This window comes from Megalops cyprinoides, chromosome 1 (assembly GCF_013368585.1).
Source record: "Megalops cyprinoides isolate fMegCyp1 chromosome 1, fMegCyp1.pri, whole genome shotgun sequence".
NCBI classification, from domain to species: domain Eukaryota; kingdom Metazoa; phylum Chordata; class Actinopteri; order Elopiformes; family Megalopidae; genus Megalops; species Megalops cyprinoides.
In genome coordinates, this window is record NC_050583.1 from 38,245,407 (window position 1) to 38,267,400 (window position 21,994).

General features: G+C 41.8%; 1 protein-coding gene across 1 annotated transcript; it reads left to right on the plus strand.

The window, feature by feature from the left end:
- Window positions 1–595: 595 nt before the first annotated feature.
- kcnj19b (potassium inwardly rectifying channel subfamily J member 19b) lies at window positions 596–21,154 on the plus strand. The gene is made up of 3 exons (XM_036540099.1): window positions 596–1,647; window positions 15,951–16,167; window positions 20,201–21,154. Exons 1-3 carry the CDS (start codon window positions 982–984, stop codon window positions 20,809–20,811), a joined length of 1,494 nt encoding a protein of 497 aa, XP_036395992.1. The 5' UTR covers window positions 596–981; the 3' UTR covers window positions 20,812–21,154.
- The last annotated feature ends 840 nt before the right edge of the window (window positions 21,155–21,994 follow it).

Consider the following 21,994-nt stretch of genomic DNA (forward strand, 5'->3'; position numbering starts at 1 on the left):
CGCCTACTGCTCGGCAGGTGGCCCTAAATCTCCCTTGAAAGATACAGTCAGGCAAAATAATAGTGGAAAACCGCACGCTATTGTCTTCCTGTTCTTCCTTGAATACCGTTTAACAGTAACGCCACATCCTAGTATTACATCGTGTTGTAAATACTGACACCATAACATGTTTACCGTACAACTACAAGTCAATAAACAACAAAATAATATTATCAGTACAAGCGATGAAAAAATTACAGTATAAATGAAAGTTTTACACAAAAACAGATATCTCAAGATTATTCAATATTTGTGAAAAAGAGAAAGGGAATTTCCCTTCATGAATCTGATGTTGCATGGTGCACAAAGAGAAAGATCATATTTCCCCCATCCCATTACTGACTTTGCTTGTCCCTGATTGGGTTGGAAGAAGACAAGCGAATCCCCCCCCCACCCCCAAACCCCTATCCTCCTCCACATACACACACATCTGACAGCAGCCCTGTTCAGCGTCTCGCGTAGAGTCTCACACAGCCCCGCTTACGCTCTGTTGTCTTGTTTCAGACCGTGGAAGCCTTGCGGTTTATACGCACTTCGTATGCTATTTGAGAAGAAAAATAAACCGGTGGCAGGGCACAATTTCATCTGCAGAAACTATTTTCTTCAAAAAGAAAAAGAAGTAAATTAAGTAAGAAGTGAAAGTGCAAAGACTGTAACCACAAAGACACTGTGTCAAAGTGCCTGCAATAAAGTTGACGAAGAGGAACAGAAGAGGCAAGAACTAGTCGCGTTTGATGCGTGGTACTAACGACGCTCTGCTCACCTGCGTCTTGAACTGATGGTTATGGACCGCTGCGCATAACTATAAACTGGCTTTCCAACCCACAAGGACACAACTCATGGATAACCACTTTAAGTGACTTATCTTCTTCCACTGAAGGAACAGAGTGGTGATAAACTGAAAAGTCTTAGCGTCTTTTCCACCTCTGCTGTACCCCAGCTATGTCCGCGCTACGAAGGAAATTTGGTGAGGATTACCACGTTGTTAACACCAACAGAGGTACCACTTATGCAGCGCCTGTCAAGAAGAAGCGCCAGCGATTCGTGGAGAAGAACGGCCGCTGTAATGTCCAGCACGGCAACCTTGGCGGAGAGACTAGTAGGTACATCTCGGACTTGTTCACTACCTTAGTAGACTTGAAGTGGCGATGGAACCTACTTATTTTTATTTTGACATACACCATCGCCTGGCTGGTTATGGCTTCGATGTGGTGGATCATCGCTTACATCCGAGGGGACCTGAACCACGGTCATGACCAGTCTTACACCCCATGCGTTGCCAACGTCTACAACTTTCCTTCTGCATTCCTGTTTTTCATTGAGACAGAAGCCACCATTGGGTATGGCTACCGCTACATTACGGAAAAGTGCCCCGAAGGCATTATCCTCTTCCTCTTTCAATCTCTGTTGGGCTCCATTGTAGACGCCTTCCTCATTGGCTGCATGTTCATCAAGATGTCCCAGCCCAAGAAGCGCGCGGAGACGCTCATGTTTAGCCAGGACGCGGTCATTTCGCAGCGCGATGGCAAGCTGTGCCTCATGTTTAGGGTGGGAAACCTGAGAAATAGCCATATGGTGTCAGCACAAATCAGGTGCAAACTCATAAAGGTAAGACGAATACCGTATGCCTGTCCCCTCCGTAACCTGACTATATGCGATAGACTGTTATGACATTTAATGGCATATATGACATAAAGTAATCACCACAATAATTACAACTCATCCAATTCAGATACAACAGAATTGATAAAAGGCGAATGGCATGCGGTCAAGCTTCGTGACCCTTCTTTTCAGCATTTGATCCTCTTGCATCTGTAGTGTCATCTGACATATCCTCTCCCCTGTTGAGATGTGTAAACTAAAATCAAGAACATATTCGTATTCAGATGTCGCACAAATGACCTGAAGCCAGAAGTGTGAACAGAATGTTGTCCTATTATTATTATTATTATTATTATTATTATTATTATTATTTCAAATAAGCAATTCCTAGCTGTTGTAGCTTCCATTCTACCTCACAAAAGACGCCCTGTAAACAACAGCTCGATGAAGCGAGTTCCATGGTTTATTCTGTGACGCTTAAATAGGTACAATCAATTAATGGCAGCCATTCATCAGTTATTATTACAGAAAATCGGTGGCGTGAAGGATTTATGTGAGCGTTTATGATGCCTCCAGAAACAATCCAGCCTGCATGGACGATTGGAATGCTATCGAGAGATGTATGGATTATAACTATCGTGCAGATCAATATGGTGCGCTGGTCAAAAAGTAGTAGCCTATGTCAACAGAAGATAACAATACAAGTAGGGATTTTATTATTGAATATATCAAAATATGCAGCAGGTATTCAGAAATTTGGCAATCATTGCCCATCATGTAAAGGATTCACGTCATACTTTCCTTCTAAGATGCCCCTACAAGCCTGAATGATATACTGTAAATTTATTACAGATTTATTTGAATATAGACATTGTCACAGTATCCATTATGTGCAGATCAATTCGGTCCAATAGTGTCCATATATGATAATATATGACATCCATGCTCTATGTATTTTATTTTGAAATATTTCAGAATATATAACATATATTTTAAAATAAGGCACTTATTTTCTCTTTCATTGAAGTAATTATATGCAAATTTGTAAAACACATATAAAGAGAGAGGGAGAGAGACAATATACAAAATGTGTAGCTTTATAGTATGTTCTCTGATATGTGCATAAAATACATATGTAAATGTTGCAATAATCAATACCCTGTGAGAATATGGTATGTGCCATATATCAAACACTTATATAATAATATAACATACGAACCTTAACAGAAGAGTAATACCTTACAGGTTATTTTTTATTTTAAGATGTTTTCTTATATATCAAAAACCACAAATGATGATAAGCTAAACAAGCTCTTCTACACCACATTCATTACACACTAAGAGTATATAATGAGCCAAATGTCAGACAACATTTCCAAAAAGATACTGGATAACTACATGCTACTCTCGGGCCAGATGGAAAAGGTGAGACTTTGTCTCTCCTTAGTGCATGTCTAATGTAATAACACAACAGCTTGAGGGTCTCTGTACAATCCCAGTGCCAGGGAGTCATATTGCTTGTGACAGATGTCATGGAGTTTGACTGATAAAGCAGCTGATTTGAAAATGTTTGCAGCTCTTGTTTTTCCATTATCAGGCATGCAAAGGACATGCTGCGAAGCACTCAGACACAAAAGCCTTGCTTCTAAACAAGTTGCATGTCCCTTGATGACTGTGATACACTGTAGTTTCAAGGAGGGGGCCAAAAATCAGATATAAGTTGTAAAACAAGGGCTTTTGCTGTACAGGATGGCACCCGTAATTGTTCTGTGTCACCACTGTGCTGCCACTGAAGCTGTAAAAGACTGTTGTAGGTGCAGAAGACTAAATGAAATTATCTCAAGAAGACAAAAAAACACTGATGTCCGTATTCTCCTCAAGGGTTTGGGCTCTTCATATTTCCCAGAAGTTGGTAATCCAACTTGTAGCATCCTTTTGATACATTGACCTATTGACCATCCCTCCATTTTGAACACCATGATGAAAACAGCAGTTTCAAAAGTGACTGGTACAGTAACACAATGGCTGACCTTTGGCAAAGCCCATCTAATGCAGTGCCATCTACTGGTAAGGAGGGGGTCATCAGCATCAATGTCAGCAATTAAAATAGAAAAAGGATTGACTCCAGTCCACTATCAATTGCACACCAGACCTGAAGCTGGTCTGACAAGAGCTGAAATTAACAAATCACAAAGACAAACCGTTAAGAATGGGAAAACTAAACAAAACAAGGGAATACTGAATCTAACATACATTGAGCAGACTATGATTCAAATTAATGGTGTTTGCATACAAAACTTGGAAGTGTCACCTCCTGTCGTACAGTGAGGTCAGTGCTCACATGCAACAAATAGTGCATGACTACTACCATACTGTAACAGCAGCTTTCGGCCTCCACCAAGAAACTGCACAGCAGGTCTTTTACTACTCTATCAAAAGAGGAATGGCTACTACCCTTAACTCTGCACAACACCTGAGCTTAGGCCTTGCTCTGTGAACACAGCCGTAGCAAAAAAAAAAGGGTATTTCAAAGCATCTAATTAGCAAGGATAAGATTTACTGATTAAATTACCAATTTAATTACCAATTTTATCAATGGCATTAAAGCAATATAAATACTGAAGTTTTTGTGTGCATTGACAACAATCAAAGTAGCAATATATAGATTACGGGTAGAGAAAAATTTTGACTGCAGCACTTGTGGGTACAAATGGGTTAAACTCCAGAACAGAGATGTATTAATTTCTTCTCAAAATAGTAAGCTGTATCAGTCTGAATTTTAGTGTGAACCTTACGCTGTATTTTTGCTCCTTGTTTCTTTGGGTTTTTAACGCTGACCAAGTGCTTGACAAGACAAATTCTGTAAAATGGCTATGCCCTGTGTGGTTATTTTGGCACACGAATTGGTCTCTGCAGTACCACTAAAGACACGATGGTGGAGCTGTTGCTTTTTCCTCTCCTGTAGTTGGGCTTTGTTTAATCTTCTGCTTCCCTCTCCCTATTTCACAATTCCAAACCTTGTTAAGAGGGGAAATGATTACTGGATTTTTTATTGACTGATCCACTCCCACACAATCTCTCTCCAGAGAAACCTCCTTAATGTGATGTAAGTTAAAATAACACACAGACCAGGAGCTGTCGTTCCTTTAAATCACTGAGCATTGCCAGTTTTCATAGGACAATAATATATACATCTATTCAAAATAGCAAAAAGAAAAAAAGACATTCAAGGGGATAATTTCCTACCTTATTGTGGATTGTGTTTTAAGTGTATCTCAGAAAGAGAGGTGAACTGTCACTGACAATAACTGACAGGGAAGGAGGTAGTCTGTGAAAATGGTTGGTTATTCATGTTATTTAACTTTGTTTGATCCTGCCAACAGATTAGAACATTAGAAGGCAGATTGGGACAGGCAAATGGTCCCATGAGCAATATCGGACAGGAGGACTGCATGTCTTCATCTGCAGTGAACCGCTTTTGAAATGATTTTTACGGCGCTGATGGTGCTCATTTTAGTGTGCCAGTGTGTATGCAGATGTTGCTGATTAGATGTGTCGGAGGAATTGCCCCAAGTGATGAAGCATATGCAGTCAGGACTTGCACAGTCGGCATTTGCACTTTTGAGTAGAGCAAGCGATAGCAGTCAGGAGGAAGTCAGATCTCAGCCCGAGGTTCTGTTGGTTTCTGGAAGCAGAAGAGTTAAGGTACGGTTGTGTTGCAAGTAACGTGTAATTCTGAACCACTGTATGCTTACACAGGGGCAGTTTGAGGTTTTGTCGTGTCCTCCACTGATGTCCCATCTGACACGTACCAGTACATAGGGCAGAAACAGTGGGGTGGAGCGAATGGCAGTTTGTTACTCTTTGTTTTACTGTTAAACTGAAGTGAGAATATCAGCAGTGGTAGGAATACTTCCTGTCCTCCTTTATTACCAGGAGCATCTATCTGTCCAATTTATCACTCACTCTGCCTCTCCTCACTGAACAGTGATTTAATTTGGGATAGATGTGAGGGTGAGAGCACAAAGCAATAAAATTTGTCAATGGCAAACCAGCTATTTATTACAAATCCAGATGCATCTAGGTGAAATGTTACCAAAGAAATAAATGAAAAAGCAACAGAGCTCCCCCTTCCTTGCCTGCTTATGCAATTTGTCAGTCACTTAAATAATGCAGGAGTGTGTTTTATTTACAGACAAGGAATTGTCGTCTTCAGAGGATGTTTTTACAACCACATGTTTTGCATTTTGTAGCATGTCAAATGAGGTTAATATTGAGAGTCGGACAGAAGACAGAAGGCATGTCCTAGAAAGCTATTCAAATTGTCCTGGCTGTACTGACGGACAAGCATGTAAATCACATCAACCAGGGGTACAAGCAATCATTCCTGGAAAGCGTTGCAGTGGTCTTAACATTTTTAGATATGCAAGAATGCTGCTTGATTTATCAATGCCAAAATGTTGCTCTTTGGAAAACAAAGGGCATCAATATGCATTTGTACAACAAAGGGGAACATACTGATTGTTCCTCATTTAAGGTGCTCATCTACATACCTATAGCAAGTAGATTCCAAATCCAAGGTACTCTGATACAAACAATAAACAATAGAAATGTCACTATCATTTGTCTACTGTCAAGAACTTTCTGAAAACTGTGCAAAATATCTATGCATTGCAACACTTTTACATATGTTAAGTCATTTCCTATTCTGTTCATAGTGGCCGTGGCTATCTACCACTAGGAGGGGGGGATATGCACTGACATGATGATTGATTTCTGCTCTTTTTTCTAATAAGAGGAGAGATGCAATTATATGTGAGGGCTGCCGAGGGCTTGGAGACAGCCTTACATGCATTGATCTGGAGGTAGTTGATAAGAGATGGTAGAAGTGCTAATGATATTAACCCTTGCTTGCCCACAGCCAGCAAAGCAGCTCCACGCAAGTGCTCGGTCCATCATCATAGCCTGCCTCTCTGAATTTCTTGAGGCGAAGTTTTAATGTGTTTCTTGGTGATCCATTGCCATAAAGGATGTGACCACAGACAGAAGGATGACCTGAGGGCACAAAATCCCACATATTCTTAGGGTGCAATCTATAAGTAACAGCATATTCCTGCAGGATATTATTCTTCCTCTGACTTTGCAAGTGTCACTCAGCTGTTTGTGTTTTGGGCCTTTTTCTTATGTAAGTCTGCACAGAGAGTCTGAGGGCGCGCACATTGCCTGTTGTCTGTTCTGCCTCATCATGGAAGGGGGGTGGAAGGGGGATACAGAGCAGGCAGCTGCTACCCTGAACAGCTTTTTGGTCTAGCAGCTCCGAAATGTCAAGGGGTTAACCGGTGTGGGATCACATCACAGTCACGGCTCTCTGCTGTTCTTGGAGGCTCCCAGGGAGACATCGTCGACTTCTAATGAGGTCATGTGACCGCTGCAGAAAGCAATGATTGTGCTCCAGTAAAGAATGTACAGTCCAAGACTCCAGACAGGCTGACTAACTGCACAACCTTTAACAGATGAAAAGGAAAACAAAGCATATTACTCAGACTGACAGAGAGATGCATAGACAATTGTTTCATAACCATTCTGGGAACACACAGGATGGCAAAGTGTGTCTTTTGTACAGACCTTAAGGTGACACATCGACCGATGTCATATCTGACAGCACTCTTTAGTGTTGGAGAAAATTATTTTAATTGCTGAAGTCTTTTCTGTTCCTTCCTTTGTTTCATCTCCTCTGCCTTTAAAACGGATCTATAATTACCTACTTGACACAAAACCATACTCGATTAACATCAGATTAGTGTTGAGCAGACTGGATGCTGACAGACATACTCAAGTGTTTCCTTGCAGCTACGCAGACTGGTTGCTCTGCAGATCTTTGAGTATTAATACCAGGCTTTTGTACAAAGTCTGAAAAAGAGATCTCAAAATAAGGGATGGAGGTAGAAGACATTCAAAAGAAAATTCACAGCTTCAAGAGCTGTTCTATGCTGAATGAGCTCAGTGTTCAAACAATTCTTTATAAGGGGTCACATGAGGATGTGTTTAATTGATGGACAGAATGATTGAGAATTAATTTTTTAATTCACAGTAAACACTGAGAGTGACCTTTATTCAAACGCACTTTGAAAAGACATGTCCAAAAAACAGACAGCCGTATTTTCTCCTAATAAATGAGCACTGGCTGAATAATTTTACCAATATGTTAAGTCAATTACCCTTCTACTGCTGTCTCAAACAATTATGAACCCACATTGAGTCACGAAGGACAGAGATATATTGGAAGCACACAACAAAATTAATTGCAAGAAACAAAGAAGTGGTGAATAGAAATGAAGAGAAATTCTGGAATGGAAGAGAACCCTACCTTCCACAGATGGGCTGAATAGCCTTGTTGTAGGTCTATATGCCTGTCTGCCCCCAGTACATGAGTGCATGTCCCTTTACATGGTTTTCTGCTCCTTCAAATACAACCACAGCCATTACACTTTGATTAAAATCTTTTTGCATTTGCCATAAATTAGCAGAAGGCAACATACTTCCTCCATCTACTACTGCATTACTTTTTCCTGCTATTCTTTCAAATCCATGGAGCTAATGGACCACAAGCGTAAGTTTCCACCACCTCCTCACATATTGTGTAGTAATGATGCTCCCGTACTATTCATCCTCACCCCTGCAGTGAGGCTGTTCATCCGGTAGTTCAACGGTAACTGCAGTTGGACTTGGGACTTTTGAAATGGCAGGGTGCAGAGTGCAAACAGGCAGTAAAGACAGACAGCACAGAGGGCCTGGTGTTAATGCGGGTCACTGTGTCAAAGATTGATCTCTCTTTGCGCTTACCTGCTGGGACCAGCGGCAGCGCTGTGATTGATTATTCTGCATTCAGATGGGTCCCTTCACTTTGTTCAGCTCTGAGAAGCAGTCCCAGGCCCTGTCTCGCATCAGTGCTTTACTGTCCCATGCTACTGGCTGAAAATGCAGATCTGGATCGATGGGCCAGATTGGGTGCAGTGAAAGCGCCGATCTGTGCATATCTCAATGGTGTCAAGGATTTTTCAATCGTATTTTGCTGGAACACAGTGGAAAATGTAGATATGGCAGCATGTATTCAAACTATCTAAAAATCATCTGCTTTAAGGAGAGAAGGAATGGAGATTGGGGATGGATGATGTTAGTACTTCTGTTAAAGACATATCTCTTGGGAATCCTAAGGGAGACAGACAGGAGCAGAATCTAATATTGATTAGAACCAGTTCAGATAACCTTAGTGATAGATTCACAACTGCAACTGGACTACATAGACGAGACAGACAGGGAGATCGTGTACACTTGATTACGGCACCAACAGGGGTTACAATAGAACATGTACTGAAAATGGTCAAAAAGGCAAAATGAAATAAATGCCAAAGATATGCAAACTGCAATGCAAATGTAACATGCAGCTCTTAACTTACAGCAAAGGCTGCTTTCCCTCATTAAAATATTTAAACTACATTGAAGAGAAAAGATGATGACAAGTGTAGATCTGAAAGGTCTGCTGCAAATATGCTCATTAATTACCATGCTCTGAAAGCATCCTAAAATCTTATGCCATGGAAAAAGATATGCAGACCTCTGTGAAAGCCTTCAGTCATATCAAATGTAAGGGAATTTTCTTTTATCACATTTTTTCAGCATCAACATCTGACAGTTTTTAGTGCTATATCAGCTTAAGGCTTTAAGGTTGAGCAGTGCCATGGTATTCTTGACAGCTAGATCCAGAAAGAGCAGAAAGTTGCGGTGTTCTCAATAGTAAAACAGCCATTGCATTTTAAACATCATGTAACACATTCTGCATTGTATGTCAGAACAGCACATATGCATGTATATATGTGATAGGAGATACATTTCACAATTGTACAATGCAGATTGTTTTACATGTTTACGTGATGTTTTATACACACACACCCACATATATACACACCTGATTAGGATAATGGATGTGAAATATGCAGTCACACATTTTGATCTAAAGACTTATGCTAAGATTTTTTACATTTGTTTCTTAGACAAATATAAATAGTGAAGTTGATCCCTATGTATGAATTTCTTTCAAAAAAAAAATTAATTAAATTAAATTAAATTAAATTTAAAAAAATTATCTAAATAGAAGATAGTTTTAATTTGTTTGTAACAATTTTTTGGTCACCGCATTTGTGTTGTTTCATAGTTTTGATGTCTTAACTATTTGTCTAAAATGTGGAAATTGTAAAACTAAAGAAAAACCCTTCTATGAGCAGGTGCGTCCAAACTTTTGACCATATATATATGGCCACCAGCGCTTTTTGGGTTGTCTCTCTCTCCACTGCACCAGAACTGCACTGAAGCACCACTCCTTGCACCCAGCACATAGCTGCTCCCGCCATGGCAGTAGAGGGAGGGTGATTGACAGCTGGGGTTCTCCACGCAGCACTGGCGGCCAGGGCTCTCAGCAGGTACGCCGCGGGATGAAAGGCGTCTGAAAACGCTGCTGTCACCTCATGTCTCTGCATCTGCCGGGGTGAGAGGAGGCAAGGCTGGAGCCCTGGGAAAAGATGGGCTGCACACAAAGGCATTACAGGGAGCAGCCATCTTCACGGCGTCCTTTGGTTCGTTCCCGGCAGAGCTGAGCGAGGGCTGCTGTCGCCACAGCGGTGGGAAAGAGCCTGCCTTTTAGAGCCAGGCGCTGCAGGGGGCGCACACGCCGGCGGGCCTTAAACAGTCAGAGTCCTTCTGTTCTGTTCTCCACCGTGCCTGGGTTTAGTTAAGGGCAATTCTCGGATGATTGGCCAAATTATTTCAGAGAACCTTTCCATAACCCTAGATGATTCTGTGGGTTAGATAAGGACCCCTTTGAAACAATCAGCTGGAAGAATTGGTTTCCATGGCACGAGCACACTGAAACTGGTATGAGCACACAGAGATTTTGGTGCGTTTTTTGCCCTTCGCAGTTATATTGCCATGATTTAAATAATCAGCAGTCCAGACCATGCAACAGGCAGCATTTAATGGTCTCTGTGGATAAGGGAATCAGAAGGGACAGCAAGCCTATTTGTGTCAGAAATCTGAATCCATCATGTGCTTATTGCTTATGACCCTGCGTGACCTTACTGTTGAGACATGAAGAGAAGCATACACGGATCCACTCAAGCACAAAAGAACAGAAAGAATCAGAGGACAAGGAAGTCTTAAGGCCAGTGGGGACTGGGGGGGACAATGGGTGCCAGATGAACGGCCCAGAAAATCTGCAAGGTCTGCTATGTTGATACTGAGTAGACATAGTTTGAAGCCGTCTGCTTGATTCTACACAAAGATTCTTGGTGGGCCACCAGCAAACAGCTTTCAGAGCCAGTTAGAGGATGTAACTTAATGACCATTTGAGGTTCTGCAGGATGACTGTAGCTGAAAAGGAACATTTAGTGGTTTCAGAACTCACTATCCCAAAACAAAGGGAAGGAATGCTGAATTTTAAAACTGAATCAATGTTGTTTTTGTAGGACATACATCAATACTCAAATACAACCCGAAACACATGATTTGTATCATATTATAAATTGTACCTTTGATTGGACCTCATTTATATATCCATCAAACTGGTATGTAGGGGCTTTTACATTTACATTTACATTTATTCATTTAGCAGACGCTTTTATCCGAAGCGACTTACATAGGTTACAGTTCTTTACAATGTAATCCATTTCTACAGCTGGATATTTGCTGTTTACTTTTATTTACTTTTATTCAGATGTTGAATTTTTATTCCTTATCACAGCAAAGGAACATCATTTTCCTTCTGTCTTTTTGAACACAATGCAAGGATTCAGTCTGAGCACTCCAGTGTTTCATGTTTCATTGTCCAGATCCATTAATAGCACTGATCAAGTAAGCAGCAAGACAGGTGTGGGAGGGTGGGAATAGCTCTCACATAAATGTGACTGTAATTCTACATTGAGAGCGTTCCATGGGGATGGTGTGCTTTTAGCTGTCAGTTTCCTTATCTCTTCAGGGAAAATCCCGTAAGGATACTTAGTAGGAGCGTCTCGCTGGTGATTAGCTGAAAAATATTCTTTTGTATAGTGTGAATGTGAGTTTGCAGACTCATACTACCTTATCTTCAGACACACACTGTCCTCTACATTACTTTGAGGTCTCTTACATCTTTTATCATTTCTCAGGTATAACTGAATGCAACTGTCAAGAAAAAGCCATTGTTCTGCTTTAACTTTTTAAAACCAGCTGTCACTAAATGCTCACAGAAGATGAATTTTGTAATGCATTTGGTGCATTTCATTTGCTAAGACAGCATGCATTCTGCGCAGGCCAGTACTTTGAGCAGACTGATAACTGTCTTAAATTAGACGCCACATTTTCCAAGATGTAAAGTGTGTATCCATGTATGCTGTCTGCCTGCTATGTCTGTGTCTGCCTGCCTTTGAATTTCTCAGCTCACCCACTCAAAACTAGGCAGAAGTACATCTCATGTGTGTTGGCACGGTGCCGAAATATAAGAGAAGGTCACACCTCAAAGCGTTGCAAGTGTGCAGTGAGTGTTTGACGGTAAGAGTTACTGCAGAGGATGACTGAAGCCTCTGTTTCCAGTGGCGCACACCAACCACTGTTTTAATTGCCCTGCTGTCTGTTACAAGAGGAGATTGTCCACCAAGATCCGGGGAGGATTCTTCTGCAGGGCGGACATCTGCCCGCTTCCCCTGAGCAGGGCAAGAATAGCTCCCCATCTGGATAAATTAACCTCCCCTCCAATCTCCACCAACCTTCACCACTCCTCTGTCCAAAACTGTTATGCCGTCATCCAACAATGTGAGGAGATCTGGACCACGTATCATTGACCAAGCAGTACTCCAGTACTGATTCACCCTGGGGGATAGTGCTCAGTAGTAGTGAGAGTAGGGAGTCCAGATGTGTTAAAAAGGCTCAACATTTAAGTGTCTTTTCAGCAACATTTTGAACTGTTGTTTATTTTTATTTGAAAGAAGGCTTTTACATATCTTCAGGAACCTCTTTCAGTAGTGGCTTTATAGTTTTCCCTTTGATATCAGGCTGAAAAACCCTGAGGCTCTTACATTTTTTGTGCCATTACATAAGTGTGTCTCATTGTTCAGAAAACATTCAACTTTTCCCAGTTAGGTAAAGATGAAACAAAATCTATCCTGTGTCCATGAGCATATTTTAGGGATATTGGTGTTGAATATTGTGATGTAATTCATCTATTCTGGTATTCAGAGAAGTGATTGACCATCTCTACTTTCACAGCTTCAGACTGTGCATGACTGCATGCTGTTGTGTGTGTGTGTGTGTGTGTGTGTGTGTGTGTGTGTGTGTGTGTGTGTCCTTGCATTTCACTCATCAGCTCCAAAAAGCTTTTCAGATTACAAGGAGTCCAGGGCTATGGTGCCCAACCATGCAGGAAATCAGAGACTTGTTTGATGCCACAGACATGGAAATCACCATTCACTATTCTTATCTGAGTAATAAAGTGCTCTTGGACTAGAGCATTGTCAGGCCTTGTCTAAACACTGGCCATCTAGAATTAGTCTTCTCCAAGTCCTATAAAGGAAGGTGGTGCTTTGTGCCATGACTGTCATGGCATGAGAACGTTCAGATGACATTGTCCTGTAGCACTGGCACTCAGAAACTATGCTGCGTCACTTTCCATGACCTTGCTGAGAGTTTACTTGCTGGACAAATAGGGGACTGAGGCCCCCGGCATGGATCACACAGCAGATGCATTAAGAAGGGATTTATCCCGCCCCGATGCCATGGAGATGTTTTTCCACACTGCGGTGGAGGAGCTGTCAGCACAGCGCGTGTCCTGTGAAATGTCACACCCTTCTTTCTGTGAATGCCACCAGGAGTGTGTGTCAGAGTCTGTGTGCCATCTGCGGTCACACTGGGGATTCAGGCGGGGAGGGGTTCACGGGGAGAGCCTATGCCCTGATATCCGAACAAGGGGGAGACCTGATGCCGGCAAGCATGAAACAGGAGCCTGGAGTGGGCCACAGAACATATGATGATTTGGATCATGCTGCATCCCCTTCAATACGCAGATACCACCTGGTTTGTTGCTGTTTAAATTTGAGGAAGAAGTAACAGCACAATATTTCAGAGGCTAAGCTGATCTGCTGTTACAGTGTGGTTAATTTTAGCTCTACTGCTGACAAGATGAGGAGTTTTGGGGTGTGTCCCTTTTCTTTAGCCCTTCAGGTATCAGGTAATTGAGTGAGGTGAGGACATTAAGTTCCATTTTTGTCATCCGCTTGTTTTGAATTTCGATAGACTATGCACAGATCAACCATTTCTTTGTCTACTTTAGTTATTTAGTTTTTCAATACATAATATGAAGTAGAGAATATAGGAGGTAACAATCTATAAAGGGGATAGGTTGAGTAGGGACAGGAGGAGAACATCATTCCACCGCCAAAACTAAGATGGCAGAATAATTACTTGAGAAGTTAACAGGATTCTCTTGTTTTGACTTGCAAAAAGAGACTGAGCCTAATTTGCTCCCAGGAAGGGCTGTAAAATGTAGGTGGCACCAATAATTAATGCCAGTCAGGAACAACACCCAACTAGAGAGTCTGAAGGAAACTGTAACAGGACTCATAACTTGCATCAGGAACAAAGAAAAAGGTACAAATCAAACCCCAACTCATTTCAAATTCAGATATCACAGGAGAGATCTTGCATAATGACTTGTGTGCATCATTGTTAAGATGCTGATTAGTGTATTTGCTTCACATATATTTTCTGGGTTGAAATAGATATTTGATTGGAAATGAGATGGCAGGGGAAATGAGAGGATAGAAGAAGAACTTCATTTTTCAGAGGTCAGGGTTTAACAGAGTCATACTGTACTTTAAAATTGTTGTTTAAAGAAACAAAAAAAGACAATTCAATGATTCATTGTTATGTCAGAATATGTCATCCACACTGAGTCCATAATTTATTTTGTCAATCACAATACTTCCCACAATCGAGCATGATATTTTAGTTTTCTTCTCCCTAGCATAAATACACACTTCATAGTATTTTTGTTTCAATTACTCAGACATACAGTACCTTAGATTGTGTTATTTTTTCATTATAATAGAACAAATTTTCTCCTGCACAAAGTATAATTGGTTATTACCCATTTCTGTTGGAGCGTCAATGTCTGCCACGGCAATGCTGGTCATTCCAGTAATCTGTCATCCTCTACAGTCTCATGACTCTACAGTCATCATCCTGTGGTAGTACTGTAATGTTACTTGTTTAATGATAAACTGACAAATATATCACTGGTAAACATTTTAAATGATGGATGGGGTTTTATCATAATGAAAAAAATAACATAATTTAAGACGACATGATTTAACATAATTTAAGGCTGTTTTTAGAGAACACCATCTTTTATGGTGCTGAAGAGTGCTAAAAAATTGTACCCAGATGATACATGGTAATGATTTAAACTTCATATGATTTGAATTTTTTTGCAAATGGAGCCATTTTAATACCACGAGAGTACCCAGTCTATACATCTCTAGTCATGGTGCAGTGAAAGGCAGAGTTTAGGCACTATGCTGTGTGTTTTGGAAAAAAGACTATAATGCCCACACACAACCAATGACATGCCAAAAAGATGGGAAGCAGATGACTAAGAGAATTCCAGGCTCAAATGGTAGTGGGTCAGCAAGTAGGTGTATTATAAATATTAAAATGAACTTGCACTCCCCTGGTTTTAAATCTTCACACCTGTATTCATTCCCAGATTCTGAAGTGATGTAATTTGCTGTAACACACTCGTCTTACTTGCCCTGTAGTGAACTGCCAGAGAACTGAAAGCAGATTTTTGGGTATTTCCCAGCAGTAATCATAATACAAATCCCACAGATCATTTGCTCTTATTCAGTTTGTGTTTCAAGTAAAATGTAGATATTATCCTCTTTCACTTTTGTGATCTTCTGTTCCACCTGAGCAGCAATGTTAATTCCACAAGTGAATTGTCTGAATGGATAAGACTGACCCTGAAGAGATGGAGACACAAAGAGCCATTACTCGCACTGTAATGTTTCAGAATTGTAATTGTATGCTTCTGTTACTTCTTTGATTTCAGAAAACGTTAAAAACTGAACTCTAACCCAACTGAACTCAAACCTGATATGAGACATTTGCTCATTTGACTTTTTTTTTTTGGGGGGTGGGGGGGGGTGGGGTGGGTAGTCTAATGTTCCTTTTTGTCACGAAGCAGTATCTGGCTTCTTTCATGAGGTGTCTCACCTTCTGTGTTCCAGTCTCGGCAGACCCCGGAAGGTGAGTTCCTGCCACTGGATCAGTGTGAGTTGGATGTGGGCTTCGGGACGGGAGCAGACCAGCTCTTCCTGGTGTCACCCCTCACCATCTGCCACGAGATTAATCCCAAGAGCCCCTTCTTCGACCTGTCCCAACGCTCCCTCATGAACGAGCAGTTCGAGATCGTGGTCATCCTGGAGGGCATAGTGGAGACCACAGGTAAGCAGGAGGCTACACACATCTTTTTATTCACAACATCACCCATGAACTGTGCCAACAGTAGTATCTGTGGTATCTACATGTGTGTGCTTTGTGCACTCAGATTCATGTAGTAACATTGACCAAAAAAGCGTGGACAATCTTCTCTTAGGCTTAAAACATTTTTATAACGTTAAACATTATGCACATACACATCCAGATGAATAATAAAAGGAATCAAATATCTAAAGCTTACCATCATAAAAGGCAGCACAAGTTTCCCAACCATATATATTCAGTTATCGAACAACCTGTTAACTGCAAGAATCAGTACAAGTAGCTGAGGCCACAGTCAAATAGCAAATGTCAATGGGAAATGATAAACTGTGCTGACCCTGCTTAACTGTTTGCAGTTCCCTTGTTTGCAGCTAAAACTAGGTTTCAGCAATCCATAAAGCAAATCCAAAGCAGCAACGGAGCACAAGCAATAATTATATAAAGATCAGAAATAATACATGAGGACATGAGCCAACACATGAGTCAGACTGTCTAGGCAAAATGCCTTTGTCAAGGGAACTAACAAAGGTTAATGGTTGTGGTCCAGTACAACTGCAATCGTTGCATGTCCTTACTGTTACAGCTGCCCATTTGTATTCTGAGTATACTGAATTGGCTCCACTCTGGAGAAGATTTCAAACAGGAGATTACATTACTTTCCTCTCATCTTTCTCATTTTTTAACAATTGATTTTTTGATTACAGCAGATATGTAAAGGAATTTAATTGGATGATCAAAGAGAAATAAATGCAATGTATGGGTTTAAAAGTATGGTATTCGTAATTAAAGATATGTATAACAATCTTAAATGGGTTGAGTAGCACACAGTACCTAAAAGCTGTCCCTTCCTGTCCTTAAAACGCAGCAAACAAAATTGCTAGCTGCGGTAATCTAATGAGAAAAATCTGCATTGCAGACACGATGTCACCTATGGCCATGTTTTAATGTAGACTAATGCATTCTCTCTGTGCTCCAATTTGTGCCCTCCTCTCTCTCATTGTTCTGTGTGGGGAACTGTGCAGCCGTGCGAGCTTAGAGCGCGAGGCAGGCCGCCTGTGCAGCGGTGATAATGTTATTATGGGCAGGAGCAGGCAGCTGTTAGCCACAGAGCTGAGAGAGGAAGCCACTTTACCCTCTAAGGAGATAGTCCTCTAGGGTAGTACACTCGTGTACGTGCAGCTCCTGCATATTAAAAGCACAGAAACTCGTTCAGATTCATTTTCTTTTATGTAACTCAGATTCAGACACACTCTCAGTTCACAGGGGTCAGGATATCTTTGAGTGCTGGGAGCAGGGTGAGCTCTAAACCCGTTTCATTAATATGAGCTCACAGGCTGGGGCATCTGGAGGATCCATATCAGTGCTGTGCGGCTACATACCACCTTTCACGCCTGCACATTATTCAAATGCTTTAATTGTAGCCAACGGAACAATTAACTGATCACTGTATGTAAGCCATTCATGAAGAGAAGCCAGATAGAGCCAGAACACATATATTTGCATTCTGAGGAGAATATGGAGGGTGAATGTCATATGTGATATGTGTCATGTATCAAATATGGGATCAATCCTATTATGCAAGAGCAGCCGTTGAACCATATTGGTCATACATTCCTCCTACAGCTGCTCAGAAGCAGATTTTTACAGAGGCTGATGAGCTATCCACCACTCTAGTGATGCACAAGGAAGCTGGAACAAGCTGCCACCCTGCCCCAGCAGAATGTCTGAGTCATCTAGACGTGGACTCGGGACTCAGATTATTGGGAGGGTCAGCCAGCTCCACACCCATGACTCTTCTGCATGAGTGAACCTTGTGTAAAAACATGACTGCAACATGACACCTGTGAGAGGGAGCCCATGGCACGCGCACAGGAGCTCTGTTGGAGCGTTACATCCCCACCACAACATCCACCCACGACGTCAGCCGGCTGCGGCTCATCACCGAGCTGCCCGGTTAAACAGAGAAACCCCCTGCTTTAGAGGGGCAGGGGGGCGGAAAACATCTGTTTTGTGGAGACTTAAGTGCTTATTGATTTCCAAGCCCTGGGACACTGGTAGAAAGGTCAAGGAAATCATTTCACCAAGAACGGGAGGGGGGAATCACGTCAAATAGAAATCCTGATTGAACTCAGTGCACCAAGAACCATGATCTTGTTGACTAATAGTCAGTATACAATGTATTGTGGCCAAGAGAACAGTCATTCTGAGAGAAAAAAAATGTAGAAATAGCTAAATAAATGACAGCAGGGGGATGCAACCTGTAATTTCAGCTGTGAGTAAAAAATATATATCTAACATTAGGCAGCATTTACTGGTAATTTATCCTGTCTGTTATATAAAGACATCTGCGAAAACCTGCCCTATTGCAGTGTGACCCTTTCACAGTCAAGGTGGTGATATGAAAGGGAATTCTTATTTTCTGTTCTCTGCAGAGAACACTAGCCATCTGTCTTTTTCAGATATAACTCTCACATCCTTTCCAAAATACATATTTTGGCAGATGTTCATGAGAATAAGTAGTATAAAAACATACAAGAAAATAGTGTCATTTTTACAATATCTTGATTTTTTTATGTCTTTCTCCGCCGATGACTTATTCTCTAGCCTATATGTTGTCAGCCTCGGTCTGAATAGTTTTGTCCCATTGTAAAAGCGCCCTGCTCCACAGGTGGCACGGCAGTCGTGATAAGCGCGTGGGCCCTGAATCGATGGTAAAGATCTGAGAGAAGAGGAGGTGTCACTTCTCACAATTAGCGGTGGAGCGGAGCCACGGTAAAAACCGACAGAAAGAATTTATCCTGAGGCTGCCGCGCGACTGGAGAGGCACGGAGCACAATCAATGAGGGACTTAATTGGCTGGGGAGGCGAAGAATTGTAGGGGCTGCTTGTTTGTTTTTGAGGTCTACAGATAAATACCGATCGCAAAAGGCACTCAGCAGCTCTGCCGCGTCTTGCCGCAGTCAGTTCAAGAACAAGGGAAAATCTTGCGAAGCGTCAAAACACCATTACGGGAACTGGAGACGGACTGGCTGTGTAATCACACGAATGAACAACCAAGAACTTATTAGACAACACCAATCGATGTTATGTGATCCCCCGTTACACTGGATGCTGTGCGGTAGTCTACCGTCTTAAATTCGACTTTTCCAAGCTAGTCTCCCAGGTATTTGTTCGTCGGCAAGTGCAACGTCTGTAAATTACATTATGTGAAGGACAGAGCTGTATAGATAGTTTTTTTTTTCAACCAACCGTTGACGCTCACAGGAGATGACAGCTGCTTGATAAGTGGAGAATGAGAGCTATCGTTAGCAATAAAATCCATCCCAGTGCCAGGGAACAAAGTGACAGCTGGGGGATGCAAGACACTTTAAATTTCAAGGACAGGAGGGAAAACTGTGACTGTGGTTTATGTATTCAATTTTGTTTTGGTTAAGCAACAGCAGAAAACCACTGTGACAGACTATGTTTGGTTGATTTAATTTTCACAGTGCCAGACCCTTTTTGGAGTGACACATGGTTTTCATATTGCAGTTATGCATATATGCAGTTAATAATTGGAGATGATAGGTAAAACAATATGATAAGAAAGCCCCTGCAGTAAACACCCCAATGTTAAAAAAAAATGTATAGGGTGCAAGTTCCCAAAGATATCCAAAAGTAGAAGGACACACTTGGAATCAATTTTTTATTGCCTTTATTTTATTTTATGCTTCATTTTGTCAAATTGTGACACCAGAGACCAATACAAATGTTTGCTGAGGGTTTTGAGATCTCACCTTTTCAGGAGTTACTCTAGCATTGCACACACTCCTTTAGGTAATCACATCACATATCATGCAGAAGTTTCAGATAACTCCAACCAGTCTTTATTAATGATAACTCTTTTGAAAATTGACAAACAATTATTTAAGCTGGTGTCACTGACACTTGTAAAAGGAGCATGGGAGATAGTTGATCTCTGGAATGCTGTTTTCACTGTTTGTGCCCACCTCTCCAGGAATGACGTGCCAGGCTCGGACATCCTACACAGAGGACGAGGTCCTGTGGGGTCACCGCTTTCTGCCTGTCATGTCCCTGGAGGAGGGCTTCTTCCGGGTGGACTACTCTCAGTTCCACAGCACCTTTGAGGTGCCCACGCCACCCTACAGCGTCAAGGAGTACGAGGAGAAGGCGTCGCTGCCCTCGCCCGCGCCCACGCCCACGCTGGGGGATGCACGTGGCCGGCGGGAGCGCGTGTTCTCCGTGGACTGCATCGACACCATCGAGGAGCGGGCGGTGGGCAGGCTGCCCAGCAAGCTGCAGCGCATGAGCTCCGGCAAGGAGGACCTGCAGCGCAAGGTGCTGAAAACGGGCTCGCAGACCGCCGAGAGGGCCTCCAGCACGGGTGACCTGCCCCTCAAACTCCAGCGCATCAACTCCGTCCCAGGCCAGGGCGATGCCGAGGAGCGGCTCCAGCTCAGGGCACTCAAGGTGAGCTCCGAGGCCATGACCCAATCCACCGGGGACCTGCAGCAGCACAAACTGCCTCCTGCCCCCCTCCCCTCGGCGGGAGGCCGGCCTGAGGACAACCTGCCAGCCAAGCTGCGGAAAATGAATGCAGACCGCTGAAAATGCGGCAGCAAGCGGACTCAACTAATGCTGAGCAGGCTGCACACCTATAGGGACACGTAAAGGGGTGAACAGGTTGACCAAAAGAGATGAATGAAAGCAGGTGGACGCGGAGTGGTTTTTTCTGAGCACGCGTTTTAACGGGGACTACTGTGATTTGTGTTGCTTTGCTGTTTCCTCCTCTGCCTTAGTGCAGCTTCATCTTCACTTCAGTACTTAGAGGCTAACACTGAGGAGACTGACAGGACTGCAGGGGTGACTCTCACCCTCCGTATAGCCCTGTGGCTCCTCTATCTTTTCATTCCTGTGTGCATGTGAGAAACACACTTCCATACATCCCTTCCCTCACACCTCAATCACTTCTAATCTCCTGGTTTTCAGTGAATTCATGCATAACAATGACATGGTTTTTGAAATAATAATAATAATAATAATAATAATGTTACTAATAATGTTAATGATAAGAATAATAAGAGTAAATAGTACACTTGTAGCTTGTTACATTCTTCAGTTGATTCATTTATTTGCACCACTTTTTTATTAACTGGAGATGTTTGGACTCTAGGGTACATTCATCTTTTTGAGTACTTTTTTGTCTCCTTAGTTTTTTCCAATGAGCATTTGGCTATGAAGATGTGTGAATCCACGGCTCCTTTAACAGACAATCAAAGCTCACTCCATTTTTTTTTTTTTTGCTTTTTAAATTATTTTTTTAATGAGATGTCAGTGTGGAGGGGTGGATGTTCTGAATTTCATCCTACGGTACAAATGTTTCAAGATTAAAACAGTCATTTTAATATTTAAAGATTTAACTCATGCTCTAGCAATATAATAAAAACAAAAATTTGCAAGCTTTCATTTTGATCAGAATGGGGTGGTTTTTCTACAGCAGTACTCACACTAAGAGAGATTGATCCTGTGTTACTGTAGACCTTGTTACTCTATATCCCTTACATCCCTTAAGAATAGGCCTTAACATTTTCAAAATGCAGTATTATTAAGATCTTTTGATGTGATTCTCTCTAAAACCTTTTTTAATGTAAATGATCTCAAATTTGTGAACATTGGTAGCTGCCATGTTTAAATTTGTTATGTCAAGTACAAGGAGTTCTAAGAACACATTTCATCTGGGAAGGTGTTCTCTGATCAAATCATATTTCTATGCATATTCATTTCACAGACT

Bases quoted from the DNA above. Each gene is read 5' to 3' on its own strand.
- kcnj19b (XM_036540099.1), top strand. From the start codon at position 982: ATGTCCGCGCTACGAAGGAAATTTGGTGAGGATTACCACGTTGTTAAC. The intron at 1,648-15,950 runs GTAAGACGAATA...TCTGTGTTCCAG, and splicing joins TCAGGTGCAAACTCATAAAG to TCTCGGCAGACCCCGGAAGG. The intron at 16,168-20,200 runs GTAAGCAGGAGG...CCACCTCTCCAG, and splicing joins GGGCATAGTGGAGACCACAG to GAATGACGTGCCAGGCTCGG.